Source organism: Oncorhynchus tshawytscha, linkage group LG09 (genome assembly GCF_018296145.1).
Source record: "Oncorhynchus tshawytscha isolate Ot180627B linkage group LG09, Otsh_v2.0, whole genome shotgun sequence".
In the NCBI taxonomy this organism is placed as follows: Eukaryota; Metazoa; Chordata; class Actinopteri; order Salmoniformes; family Salmonidae; genus Oncorhynchus; species Oncorhynchus tshawytscha.
Window position 1 is genome coordinate 57,778,376 of NC_056437.1, and position 14,409 is coordinate 57,792,784.

At 42.3% G+C, this 14,409-nt stretch overlaps 1 protein-coding gene across 1 annotated transcript in view; it reads left to right on the plus strand.

Annotated features, from left to right (window-relative positions):
- The window catches only part of LOC112258335 (carbohydrate-responsive element-binding protein), a 35,391-nt gene extending 22,149 nt beyond the window's left edge, over positions 1 to 13,242 (plus strand). The window contains exons 8-17 of the mRNA XM_024432647.2: positions 5,219 to 5,370; positions 5,632 to 6,322; positions 6,521 to 6,594; positions 6,708 to 6,981; positions 7,084 to 7,196; positions 9,129 to 9,248; positions 10,865 to 10,992; positions 11,093 to 11,216; positions 11,582 to 11,711; positions 11,911 to 13,242. Of these exons, the coding sequence (XP_024288415.1) occupies positions 5,219 to 5,370; positions 5,632 to 6,322; positions 6,521 to 6,594; positions 6,708 to 6,981; positions 7,084 to 7,196; positions 9,129 to 9,248; positions 10,865 to 10,992; positions 11,093 to 11,216; positions 11,582 to 11,711; positions 11,911 to 12,056 (1,952 nt within the window). The 3' untranslated portion in view covers positions 12,057 to 13,242. The remainder of the gene's footprint in view (positions 1 to 5,218; positions 5,371 to 5,631; positions 6,323 to 6,520; positions 6,595 to 6,707; positions 6,982 to 7,083; positions 7,197 to 9,128; positions 9,249 to 10,864; positions 10,993 to 11,092; positions 11,217 to 11,581; positions 11,712 to 11,910) is intronic.
- The last annotated feature ends 1,167 nt before the right edge of the window (positions 13,243 to 14,409 follow it).

Below are 14,409 nucleotides of genomic sequence, written 5' to 3' on the forward strand. Positions count from 1 at the left end.
TGGTTGAATATGTCCGTAAACACACCGGCCAGCTGGTCTGCGCATGCTCTGAGGGCGCGGCTGGGGATGCCGTCTCTGGGCCTGCAGCCTTGCGAGGGTTAACACGTTTAAATGTCTTACTCACTTCGGCTGCAGTGAAGGAGAGACCGCATGTTTTCGTTGCAGGCCGTGTCAGTGGCACTGTATTGTCCTCAAAGCGGGCAAAAAAGTTATTTAGTCTGCCTGGGAGCAAGACATCCTGGTCCGTGACTGGGCTGGGTTTCTTCCTGTAGTCCGTGATTGACTGTAGACCCTGCCACATGCCTCTTGTGTCTGAGCCGTTGAATTGAGATTCTACTTTGTCTCTGTACTGGCGCTTAGCTTGACTAGATCTCTAGATCTCATGTTGTTTCAAAGGCACAAATTCAACATATTTTATGGATGGTTTGTCTATGTTGAAAATTGGTTACCATGATGACAATCCTGTGATTGACATTTCACCTTCAAAACAGCAGTTTACATTGACTACTTTTTTCAAACCAATGTATTTTCCATGTAGATTCCACGCCACAATACGTTGGCAGATTACGTTGAAGCAATGTCGATTTAACCAGTTTGTGCCCAATGGGTTACTACAGTATATGTGTAGGGAAATCTGATGGACAGATGTGGTGACCAGAAACGATTGAAGCTCCTGATAAAAAGTTATAAATGCTACTTTACCTATATATAGATTAGACTTATGTACTCTGTCAAAGAGAGTTAGAGCTACAAGAATAGTTTTTCACATACAGAATCACTGCATGTAGCCAAAATGACTCGGTTAAGCAGGTGGCCAGATATGCATCTTTAATCGATTTATATTTAGGGCTTCTCTTCTAAATATGCAGCTGGGGAAACCCATATGAAAATTAATATATTGGCATGTATTATTATATTGTTGAGTTAAAGATTCCTCTGTGAGTGGCACCCCTGGGCTGTGTCATGTTTATGCCATGTCCGGAGTGAGCTGGAGGTCAGAGGCTGGGTTGAGACACAGTAGAGTAGGGAAGTGGAAGCGCATGTGGTTAACCGCAACACGTGGCAAAGGGGCCCAGCGGGATCAAGGGATAGAGATGGAGGGAAAAAAGGATGGAGGGATAGACAATAGAGGGATGGAGATATTGGAAGGCAGTATGATTTATTTTCTTCTCCGGTGGTTTGAGTAGAGGATTACATTGTTTATGAAAGGAACTCTTTATTGCATTGTTGCAACTCTCAGTTTGATCACTTCCTAGGATAGTAATATGCTCTGGACTGCCATATTGATTTGATAATTATGTATTTGTCAGTGCTGCATTTCGTCCTTCTACATATCGGTACTGTAGTCCCCTTTACTGTGTGTGAGAGTGGGTTGTCAGGGGTATTGGCACGAGCATGTTCCTCACGGTCTGTTCTTATGGCCTTGCCAGTACCAGGGTCCTTTGGCAGTAGGGTCCTTTGGCAGTAGGGTCCTTTGGGATCAGCTTTCTGCCTCCGTCACCAGGGTCAGCAGGGTGGCAGGGTGCTTGTCAGGGCCCATGTGTTTAACTGATGGACACCCAAATAGAGACACCCTTCCCTTCCCTCCATGTGACTGTGTCACAACATACACCATGCCATGATGTGACTGAGACAGAAGGAAACAAAGCCTCGCCGCTGGTCACTGATCTCAGGTTGTATATCATACCAGGTTGGTGTGAGTGGGTATGATCCTCAGTTGTTAGAGTAGGGTTGCCCATTGATACAGTGTCTTCTTGAACCTTCTTGAAGGTTCACATTGCTAAGGAACTAAGGTTCATATTGGTAAGTATTCTTGTAAATTATCTCTGAAAATGCACTACTGCTAGATTTTATGGGATTTTTTCATATCTTAACAGGTATTCCCTTAAAATATTGCATTCAGTAGGGAAGGACATTCTTTCGTTCAACTTGTTTTAAACTTTAAAAAACGATTTCCTGATTTCACTGAAATAAATTCCTGGTTCCTGCTGTGCAAAAGATTCACAGAATGTTGTTATCATAGAGGCGGGAATTGAATAGGGTTAAAATTATAGAAACTAAATAAGTGATTGACAACAATGGGCTTGGGCCAGTATCATGGTGCAGTGATGTACTCACGTGTGTTTATTTGCTTTGACTGCTGTACTTTACAGTATTTGTCCTGAAAGTGTATACTTTGGGTTGTGGCGGTCACGAAATTTCGTCAGCCAGTGATTGTCAAGCAAATAATTGTCGGTCTCATGGTAATTGAACGTTAATTAACATAAACAAATTGAGCATATCCTGTCTTCCACACACAGCCTACAAGCCACTGATGCAGACCTTTGGAACATCTACATTTGAAAAAGTCTAATAAATCCATGTAATATAGCCTACAACTTCACAATAAATCCATTATTTATTTTAGAAGCATGATATGAAGAAAATGTAGTCTATTTCAGAAGAACAGAACAGAATAACATACTCTGAGTTGTCCTATGCCAAATGGCTGTTGGCTACACTAGCTCATTTAGCAGACTTCTAAGATTTGCTTAGAATTCCATGGCATTATTTTCTCCAAATTATTTGAGGGAATGTGGCTATTCTGTGATGGGCGGTTAAAAAATAAATAAGTATTCCTATATGCTTAATTTGGAGTTATTAATGTAACTTTAGATGTTCTACAAACATTTGACTATATGTTTAGATTTCTAATACATCGTAAGGCTGCATGATGCAACTCTAATGATGATTTTAAAAAAAGTTGCTTGAAAGGCATGAGCTCTGCTTTGTTTTTTTGAGTAGGCTGTACACACTTTATCAGTCTCTCATTCAGAATTTGACAAGCACTTGATACCAAAAAGTTCTATTTTGGTTTCATCTGTCCATATGACATTCTCCCAATCTTCTTCTGGATCATCCAAATGCTCTCTAGCAAACTTCAGACGGGCCTGGACATGTACTGGCTTAAGCAGGGGGACACATCTGGCACTGCAGGATTTGAGCCCCTGGCGGCGTAGTGTGTTACTGATGGTAGGCTTTGTTACTTTGGTCCCAGCTCTCTGCAGGTCATTCACTAGGTCCCCCCGTCTGGTTCTGGGATTTTTGCTCACCGTTATTGTGATCATTTTGACCCCACGGGGTGAGATCTTGCGTGGAGCCCCAGATCGAGGGAGATTATCAGTGGTCTTGTATGTCTTCCATTTCCTAATAATTGCTCCCACAGTTGATTTCTTCAAACCAAGCTGCTTACCTATTGCAGATTCAGTCTTCCCAGCCTGGTGCAGGTCTACAATTTTGTTTCTGGTGTCCTTTGACAGCTCTTTGGTCTTGGCCATAGTGGAGTTTGGAGTGTGACTGTTTGAGGTTGTGGACAGGTGTCTTTTATACTGATAACAAGTTCAAACAGGTGCCATTAATACAGGTAACGAGTGGAGGACAGATGAGCCTCTTAAAGAAGAAGTTACACGTCTGTGAGAGCCAGAAATCTTGCTTGTTTGTAGGTGACCAAATACTTATTTTCCACCATAATTTGCTAATAAATTCATTAAAAATCCTACAATGTGATTTTCTGGATTTTTTTTGTAATTATGTCTGTCATAGTTGAAGTGTACCTATGATGAAAATTACAGACCTCTCTCATCTTTTTAAGTGGGAGAACTTGCACAATTGGTGGCTGACTAAATACTTTTTTGCCCCACTGTATATCAGTTAGGCTCTACACCCCTTTTAAAGCAGCTTAATGTACTTAATTTTAGTAAGTTATTTGGCCACTTTAGTTGTAATACAAACCTTATTAAAACATATAGGCCTATGGGCTAGGCTACATAAGGTGTGTGACTATGATTTGAGAAAGTAAAAACAAAAGGCTTTGTTACTTATGCTGGGCATCATTCACAGGTGATAATATATAATTCACAAGTGATAGGCTAATATTGTCACCTGAATCAAAACAGGAGCAGGGAAAAAATACATTTTATCTATACACTTAAATAAAGGAGGACGCTTTTCCCCGTGGTTTATTTTCATGCCAGTCAGGTAGGCTATACTCCTGTAGTAATTATAATTAATGTGCTTAATATTAGGAAAGTTGAGAAATAAATATAGTAGGTCAAGCCTATAGAAAGCTGAGCCTCCTCTTTTTAGTAGAGGCCATCATTCTGTTTTCTCACGCAATTTCATAGCCTATTGAAATGTTGCGCAACATGAGCTCATGCGCCATCATGAAGTGTTTGATTAGATTTTCAGACACATTTGCATTGATGTCAGAGTGATTAGAGGGACAATAGAGTGCTGAGTACCAGGCAGTTAGCAAGTTTAGTATGCTACTAATGGCCATCAGCAGCATCAGAGCTTGGAGAAACCCAATTACCATGACTAAACGGTCACGTGGAATTTGACTGCCTTCATGACTCGTGACCGCTGGTGTGGTGGTAATACGGTCACCGCAACAGCCCTAGGTATTCCGTATTCTGCTTGAAATGCATTTAGTGCGAGGTGGAAACAATGTATGTCCAGTTGGTACAGTATCACTGTGCCTTGCCAAGTTGGCAGTGGCCGAGTTGTTTTATGATGCTTCATGACCGCTGGCAAGGGCAGACATACTCTGGAAGCCCACCCAGTCTGATTCTATGATGTCATCATCACACCACAAGCAGATAAGATCATAGAATTATGTAATGGATCAGATGCCTTTCCTGAGTTAGCAACAGACAGGCAAACATAATACATATTGAAGTACACAGAATAGACTATAATAGTTGACTAAAATAGAAAAAATTGAAAATATCTTTATTTATTTACATTTAACATTTTAATAATTTAGCAGATGCTCTTATTCAGAGTGACTTACGGCGAGTGAGTGAGTGTGGCCATCTTCATACTTTTTTTGTACTTTTTTTATCCACTTTTTTATCCATTTGCACAAAAATTAGGCCCCTACATGTACATTATTCAGTACAGACGTTATACTTGCCAAGACTGCAGATGTGTTTTATTGACAGTATGTTGATTCATCAACATGGTTCAGGTGTGATCTTTCTTTCAAAGTCGGTGACATTACTGACAGATCCTCAGGTGGGTGGGGCATACGCCTTGCTAATCTCCTTCCATCTGTCCAGGCAGGTTCTACCTGGAACCAAAAAGGGCTCTCCTATGGGGTCAGCCAAAGAACCTGTTTGGAACCCTTTTTTCTAAGAGTATAGGGTTGATGATTGTCTTTTTTCCTGTCCTGTGTTAGATATCTTTATGAGCTACCGGGGCCAGTCATTGGAGCAGGCTGCTTATGCTGACTGTGGCTACTTTGAGAGCTCCTCCAGCGGGGCTTTCCCCTCTGTGTCCAGCCCTGTGATCACCGTTCCACAGCTACACGTCGACACTCAACTAGCTCAGGTACAGTAGCTAAGCGTTTTGCTTGACAATTTGGAAACTGTTGTTCTTCCACTGTTAGGGGATGGAAAAGTGATGAAAAAGTAAACGATTCACATGAAATTTGGCACATATTGCCTGGACTATGCATTCTTTGTTTTGGGTACCTGCGTTTTCATTGCATAGTTTGTTTTACTGTTTACTGTTAAAGTGATAGTTTATAATATAAATTGTACCCAAAATGTTTTAGTCATGAATGAAACTTACAATAAATCTCTCTTCCAGTCCAACCTCTCATCTGACAGCCTGTCTCAGCCCTCTTCATCCAACTCTCTGTCAGGCCCTGGCTACCACAGACAACCCCTGACCTCTGAAATTACCTTCAACCCCACTAACAACCCCAAGTTCAAAGGTCACCAACAACAGGATTACCACAGTGAGTACCATACTCCCAGCATGGTATCAGGGGCCATGCCCTCCTATGGACACCAGGCTTACTCCGGCGCCGCCGTCTCCATCGCAACCACCAACATACAACAGCAGCCCGTCTCCCCAGGAGACGGAACCTTTTTGTATCCGCCTCCCTGTCACAAGTACGGTTACCACGCCACCACTGCCAGCTCAGTGACCTCTACCGTCATCACCCACACGGGATCCACTATGGGTGGCAGTATTCTGGGATCAGATCCCCAGGGTCATCACGGGTACTCCACCACGGGAGACATGTACTCCCCAACATCCTGCCTCTCTCAGGGGTACTCGTCCGTGGTCTCGGCCCCGGCCCTCCCCTCTCTCAGTGTACCTCCTCACTGCTTCTCAGCCCCACAGCAGCCGGGTGTGGCGGGTGGTAGAAGGGGGAAGCACAAACAGAAGACAGCAGTGGGGGTGCAGATGGGGTCCCGTCTGTCCACCCCTCAGACGGCTCCCCCCCAGACCAGCTTCCTGGCAAAACTACTGTCCTCCAGCACCCAAGAACGTGAGCATATCCATTCACTTATTTTTTCCTTCGTCATAATTTCATACTGCAGTGATACACTGATGCACATGCCGTTCCAACACTCTTGGTCTTGTAATCACCATTATCCACTATCACTGTCTTACAGAAACATTAACCAAAACCATTGTACGCTTGTTTTACCTCCGCACAGTTCACTTTTGACCATCTTGTTTTTAGGCAAACCAACGCTGGGATTCGATGCAACTTTAGTAGCAACCAAAGGGCACAGGTCAACCTCTCCCAACTCTCCAGTAAGTCCAATATAGTTTCTTTAGTTAACACAGGTGTGAGTTTAAAAGACATAATTCAAACCTTTACTGCAGATTACAGTTGTACTTTTAATCAGATAATGTTTTTGGTTCAGCATTCGAGCAGCAGCATGCGTATCGGAGGAGTGTCTGGATCTCAGCTGCAGCCTGGGTCTCCCTGGCCCTCAGGGATCCCACTTCTTACACCAATTCACTGCCAGACGTCTACCCACAGCCACACCGGTCTATACACTAGTACCTCCCACGGATCTGCCGTCTCTGCTCTCCTCACCCAGGGCTCAACACACCCCAACATACCTCTCCTCATCCCCAAGACAGAAAAACTCTCCCCTGTACAGATCTACGGTTCTGAGAGAACTAGTTTAACAGGTAATTAAGGACGAACATAATTTCATGTAAAAATGTTAACATGTCATGTGTGGTTGAAGAGCAAAGAAATCCATTCCTCTTTATTTGTTTGTTTGTTTTTAGTGAGCTTCTCGGGACACTCAGGGCAGATGTCCCCAACCAACCTTCTAGAGAGGGCATCCAACACTGAGTCTCCGCACTCCTTACCTGGACATTCCAAAATGGAGTCAAACAAGGTAAGCAAAAACAACTTGAACATTCATTACTCAACACACATCCTATGGAATACCTAAAACTACTCTCTTATAGAAAGACAATGATGAATAAACAAAATACTGAAAGGGAAAGGTAAGTTGCTATTGTGTCTTTCCTAAATTGAACTCGAGGTCAGACGACTTATGTATTTTTCCCCCAATCAAATCAAATCAAATTTAATTTGTAACATTCAACAAATTAAACAGGTAGACCTTACCGTGAAATGCTTACTTACAAACCCTTAACCCACAGCGCAGTTCAAGACATAGAGTTAAGAAAATATTTACTAAATAAACTAAAGTAATACAATAAAATGAAAAGTAATACAATAAAATAACAATAACGAGGCTATATACAGGGGGTACCGGTACCGAGTCAATGTGCTGGGGTACAGGTTAGTTAAGGTAATTTGTACATGTAGGTAGGGATAAAGTGACTATGCATAGATAATAAACATCGATGTCAATGTGAATAGTCCGGGTGGCCATTTGATTAATTGTTCAGCGGTCTTAAGGCTTGGGGATAAGACTTGGGGATTTTGGGATTTTTTGGGCCTTCCTCTGACAGCCTAGTATATAGGTCCTGGATGGCAGGAAGCTTGGCCCCGGTGATGTACTGGGCCATACTCACTACCCTCTGTAGCGCCTTACGGTCTGATGCCGAGCAGTTGCCATACCAGGCGGTGATGCAACTGGTCCAGATGCTCTTAATGGTGCAGCTATAGAGTTTTTTGAGGATCTGGGGACCCATGCCAAATCTTTCAGTCTCCTTAGGCTGAAAATGTGTTGTCATGACCTCTTCACTACTGTCTTGGTGTGTTTGGACCATGATAGTTTGTTGGTGATGTGGACACCAAGGAACTTGAAACTCTCGACCCGCTTCACAATAGCCCCGTCGATGTGAATGGGGGAGTGTTCGGCCCATCCTTTTCCTGTAGTCCACGATCAGCTCCTTTGTTTTGCTCACGTTGAGGGAGAGGTTATTGTCGTGGCACCACACTGACAGGTCTCTGACCTCCTCCTTATAGGCTGGTTCATCGTTGTCGGGGATCAGGCCTGCCGCTGTTGTGTCGTCAGCAAACTTAATGATGGTGTTGAAGTCGTGCTTGGCCACGGACTCGAGGGTGAACAGGGAGTACAAGCGGGATCTAAGTACGCACCCCTGAGGGGCCCCCGTGTTGAGGATCAGCGTGGCAGATGTGTTGTTGCCTACCCTTACCACCTGGGGGCAGCCCGCCAGGAAGTCCAGGATCCAATTGCTGAGGGAGGTGTTTAGTCCCAGGGTCCTTAGTTTAGTGATGAGCTTTGTGGGCACTATGGTGTTGAACGCTGAGCTGTAGTCAATGAACAGCATTCTCACATAGGTGTTCCTTTTCTCAAGGTAAATGTCCTATTGGTAGGATAGTCTTGAGCAGAGTTTATTTTCAAGTGATTGCACGTTGGTCGGTAGAAAGGATGGTAGAGGCGGGTTACCCACTCGCCGACAAATTCTCACAAGGCACCCCTACCTCCGCACCCCTGTATTTTCGTCTTTTCTTCATGCAAATGATGTGGATTTGGGCTTGGTCTTGGAGATGCAGAATATCCTTCGCGTCAGACTCATTAAAGAAAACATCTTTGTCCAGTTCGAGGTAAGTAATCCCTGTTCTGATATCCAGAAGCTATTTTCTGTCATAATAGACGGTAGCAGCTACAAAATAAGTTACAATCAATGTGAAAAAAAACAAAATATCACAGTTGGTTAGGAGCCCGTAAAACGGCAGCCATCCCCTCCGGCGCTATTCTTCATTGCACTCCACCCGTGTCAGAGAAATGAACAGTGTCTGTGTTGAGGAGACCGTCGATAGATAGATGTTGACAATCTCAATTTATAAGCACACAGTTCCTGATTGATGAGGGGTGTGTTTGTTGCAGACAGAGACCAGGAGGATAACTCACATCTCTGCTGAGCAGAAGAGACGTTTCAACATCAAGCTAGGCTTTGATACTCTACACAGTCTCGTCACCACACTAAGCTCTCAGCCAAGTATAAAGGTAGGTACTGCAGTACGATATCCAAGACTCGTTAAAAAGTGTGCCAAACAAAAATCTTTGATTGCAAATGTAAACAAACCACACTCTTCTATCCACCAGGACTACTTTTAACCATTTCCACAGGAAATTTTACAAAAAATACATGTAAAGTGCAACAGAATGTGCACGTTTTCCAAAAACTCAGTTAAATATCTACTCCGAATTAAGATTCAAAGATCTTAATTCAGAAAGAATGGGGTGTCAGCTATGACATGACAACTTGAGTGTGAAAAAATATATTCTGGTTCAGTACAGTAAAGTACAGTACAATACAGTAGATTATACTGTACTCTACTCTAATGTGCTGTACTGTACTAAACTGTACAGTACAGTACTGTACTATATTGTACTGACCTGTACTCTACTTTCCTTTACTGTACTGTACAGTGCTGTGCTGTCCAAACTTGTGAAACAGATGTCTATGATGGGTTCAGATTTGGACTGATCAAATTTCAACTACTTTTCAACGTCCGGTGTTGGTCGATGCACAGTGGTTGAGAGGGCTGGTTACAGTAAATGGAAAGAGAGTGGGCTCATGGGTAGTTGTCAGTAAGAGCTGGGAGAAGTGACATTAACTGGAGAGAGAGAGAGAGAAGAGAGACTGGGAGAGAGAGGGAGGGGTTCTTCAGACAGTTTTCACACTCTTGCTTTAACTACCATGTTACAGAAAGAGAAAGAAAAGAGTGGAAGGGAGGACAGTAGCAGGTGACCCAACTGTGGTTTGTAACTACTATGAATTCCCATAGGCAATTCAGTTGCAGTCATTCTGTTACTGATTTGGGGTTATTCTGTTACTGATCTGGTAGCAGAATGATGCATTTTAATCACGTAATAAATCACAAAACCAAATTGCTATCAGTAAAAACACTATAGCTAATTGGTCGGTCTACCTTTACTTGTTATTTCCGTGAATTTTCATTATCCTTTCTCCTCATGAGGGTTGAGAAATTAGAAAATATCTGAAAGATATGTGAGTTTTTGGTCACAGAAGACAAATAATTTCTGCACAACTAACTATAAATGTTGATTTTAGTTGGCAGGGCTCTTTACTTCAGCGTTATTGTGTTTTGATGTATTTCTAATACCTTTTAAGACTTTTGCTACCAGGTGTTTTCCAATAGCCCTTTTCCAACTGTTTGACCATAAATCAATGCCTTTGCTTTTTAAAATTTTGTGAGATTTTTTTAGATTTTTTATATGCCTTCATTTCTCATGCTTCATGCTCTTATCATTCATTTGACACCAACTTTTATGTGCTACTATGAACTTCATATGTTAGTGCTCATGCAGGTTTTACATTGGAAATGCCTACTGCACAAAACAAGGCATAGTGGAGCAGAGGATGGGAAGCTGCAATGAGCCGTATTTAGGAACTGTTATCAATACCAATCACCTCAGTTACAGTAACACAGAATGGTTTTAGTAATCATATCTTGCCACTATTCCAAACACACAGCATGAGATTCCGTGTGGTGTTTCCCAGCAGTAACCCCTTTGTTCCATCGAAATAGAACAAGTAAATACATGGAGCATTATGTATCTACATTATTGTCTCTGTGCTCTGTCCCATGTCCCAGATCAGCAAGGCCACAACGCTACATAAGACAGTCGAGTACATCAGTAAGATGCAGCAGGAGAGATCTCAGCTACATGAGGAGGCTCAGAGACTCAGGGACGAAATTCTGCTCCTCAACTCTGCCATCAAGTAAGACCACCATCTTGAAACACATTAAACATAATCTGTGTGTGTGTGTGTGTTTGTGCGTGTGTGTGTATGTGATCATACCACTTCTCTCCCGATGCAGTGTATGCCAGCAGCAGCTGCCTGCCACCGGTGTGCCCATTACCCGTCAACGTTTCGACCACATGAGGGAGAAGTTCAGAGAGTACGTCCGGGCGCAGACACTACAGAACTGGAAGTTTTGGATCGTATCTTTAAACTCAGTGATAGCACAATTAGGAGGTGCATAGATTCAGTGTTAGATCCAGACCTGGGTTCAAATAGTATTTGTTTTCTTTCAAATAATGTACTTTTTCTGGTGTGCCAGATGGTCTTTTTTTTTTTTAAATAGATGACTCCATTGTTTACATTGCACCAGACAAGATCAGTCAACCGCGCCTACAGTATTTGGAAAAAGCTAATCAAATGGTCTGTTTTTGACTAGTAGCTCACATATGAACAGCCAATGAACAGCCAATGAACAGATATGCATATTTTGTATCATATATTGTAAATAGTGTCATGTGTGTCATAATAATACATGAATCAGGTGCTTTCCTAAACACGGGCTCAGTTCAGCATTATCATAGAGCCCTTGTTTGAGTCCTATAACGGGATGGTGTCCACAGCCAGTGTTGAGGATCTTTGTCGCACCACTCTGTCCTGGCTGGACCAGCACTGCTCTCTGCCTGCCCTCAGACCCAGTGAGTTCAACATCACCAGCTTCAATGACTATCAGTTCGTCATCTAGTCTGTCTGTCTGTTAGTCATCTAGTTTTTGTCTATCTGTCTCTGTGTTTATCTGTCTTTTGTCAGTTAGTCATCAAGTGTTACTCTGTGTGTCTGTCTCGTTTTTCTCTTTCTCTCGCTCCTCATCTCCCTCTTACCTGATCCTCTCCTCAGTGGTCCTTAGTTCACTCCGTCTCCTGAGCACCTCCACGTCCATCCTGACAGACCCCAGCCTGGTGCCAGAGCAGGCCACCCAGGCGGTCACCCAGGCTAAGGGCCTCCCTCACCCTCACCTCCCTGGCCAACCGCAGGACCACTGAGAGACCGTAGCCTGCTCCCCAAGCAAGCCACCCAGGTTGTCACCCAGGACCACTCCCCCTCCACGTGGCCCATTAACAGGGAAAACACACAGCCTATGTGACCCTATGGAACATTATAGTACCCTGTAACACAAAAGCCCAGTGATCCTATTAAACATTTTGAATACCGTAGATTGAAAACCAAACGGTGCCAATGGATCACAGAGCTGAACCCACTTTCAAGCACACATACAGTAGGTATGGTACGGTTTAGTGCCCAAAATAACTATATGATTCTCGGAGGGACCAGAACATTTCTATCCTTTACAAAAGGGATCATGTATATAAGGAGGACTGGAGGTTCAACATGGAGGGACTTAATCCCAGACCAACACCCACCACCTCACCATTTCCCGATGAACCAATGTACTCGAATAAGCACAAAACATTCCAAAGCTATAATCTTAGTTATATTCTTAGCTATAACCTTTCTGTAAGGTTACCTCATATAATGCACTTTTATGGGTGATTTTATAGTGCTGAAATAATTTTGAAGTGACCATTTTTGTGTTCTGTTGTCCCAATAAAATTCAAATGAGGGAAGAGAAATTGAACGGGGGTGCTTTTCAATCCACATAGGCTACTATATCTGTGAATGAATTATGTAACTATAATTATATCCTGTAGTTATATCATTTTGAAATGACATCTGGTAACACAGCTGCCAAAGGTATTTAACTATTCTGTGCTAATTGTCTCTCAGGTTATAATTGTATTGTATATTGGAAGTATGTTCATACCCAACAACACACTATCCCCTGCTTAATATAACTGTCTTGAAGGCAAATAGATGAGCCATATGTTTCCTACAGGCATGCTAATATTTCGATATTAATCTGATTATGGCAATACTCCGAGTTTGGCATTAGTCATTTTAACGCCTTACTCTGATTATGTTTTTTGGAGTAAGGTCATAATCTATGCATAAACCGATTAAAACACCTGGATTTTCAGCTCTTTCAAACATGTAAACAGTATTAAAGATGTATTACATTTTTATCATTGTAACATAGAAACTGCAACCAATAGCCCCTGGCTATCCCTAAATACTTTACTTTTACAGTGGTAGTAAAAGTAAAGATACATTGATAGAAAGTGAAAGTCAGTAAAATACTACTTGAATAAAAGGTTTAAAAGTTTTAATTATAGCCTACTTACAGTGCCATCTGAAAGTATTCAGACCCCTTGACTTTTTCCACATTTTGTTACGTTACAGCCTTATTCTAAAATGGATAAAATAAAAACAATTCCTCAGAAGTCTACACACAATAGGTGTGTCCAAACATTTGTATTAAAAATACAAAACAGAAATAGCTTATTTGCATACAGTACCAGTCAAATGTTTGGACACGCCTACTCATTCAATGGTTTTCTTTATTTTGACTATTTTCTACATTGTAGAATAATAGTGAAGACATCAAAACTATGAAATAACACAAATGGAATGCATTTCAATTTTACAGGTGTGCCTTGTTAAAAGTTAATTTGTGGAATTTCTGTCCTTAATGCATTTGAGCCAATCTGTTGTGTTGAGACAAGGTAGGGGTGGTATAGAGAAGATAGCTCTACTTGGTAAAAGATCAAGCCCATATTATGGCAAGAACAGCTCAAATAAGCAAAGAGAAACAACAGTCCATCATTACTTTAAGACATGAAGGTCAGTCAATGCAGAACATTTCAAGAACTTCTTCAAGGGTAATCGCAAAAACTATCAAGCGCTATGATGAAACTGGCTCTCATGAGGACCGCCACAGGAAAGGAAGACCCAGAGTTACCTCTGCTGCAGAGGATAAGTTTATTAGAGTTACCAGCCCAAATAAATGCGTAAATCAGGCCTTCATGGTCGAATTGCTGCAAAGAAACTACTACTATAGGACACCAATAATAATAGGAGACTTCCTTGGGACAAGAAACACGAGCTATGGACATTAGACCAGTGGAAATCTGTTCCTTGGTCTGATGAGTCCAAATGTGAGCTTTTTGGTTCCAACTGTGTGTCTTTGTGAGATGCAGAGTATGTGAACGGATGATCTCTGCATGTGTAGTTCCCAACATGAAGCATGGAGGAGGAGATGTGATGGTGTTAGGGTGCTTTGTTGGTGAAACTGTCAGTGATTTATTTATTACTCAAGGCACACTTAACCAGCATGGCTACCACATCATTCTGCAGCGATACGCCATCCCATCTGGTTTGCGCTCAGTGGGACTATCATTTTTTCCCCAAGAGGACAATGACCCAACACACCTCCAGGCTGTTTAAGGGCTATTTGACCAAGAAGGAGAGTGATGGAGTGCTGCATCAGATGACCTGGCC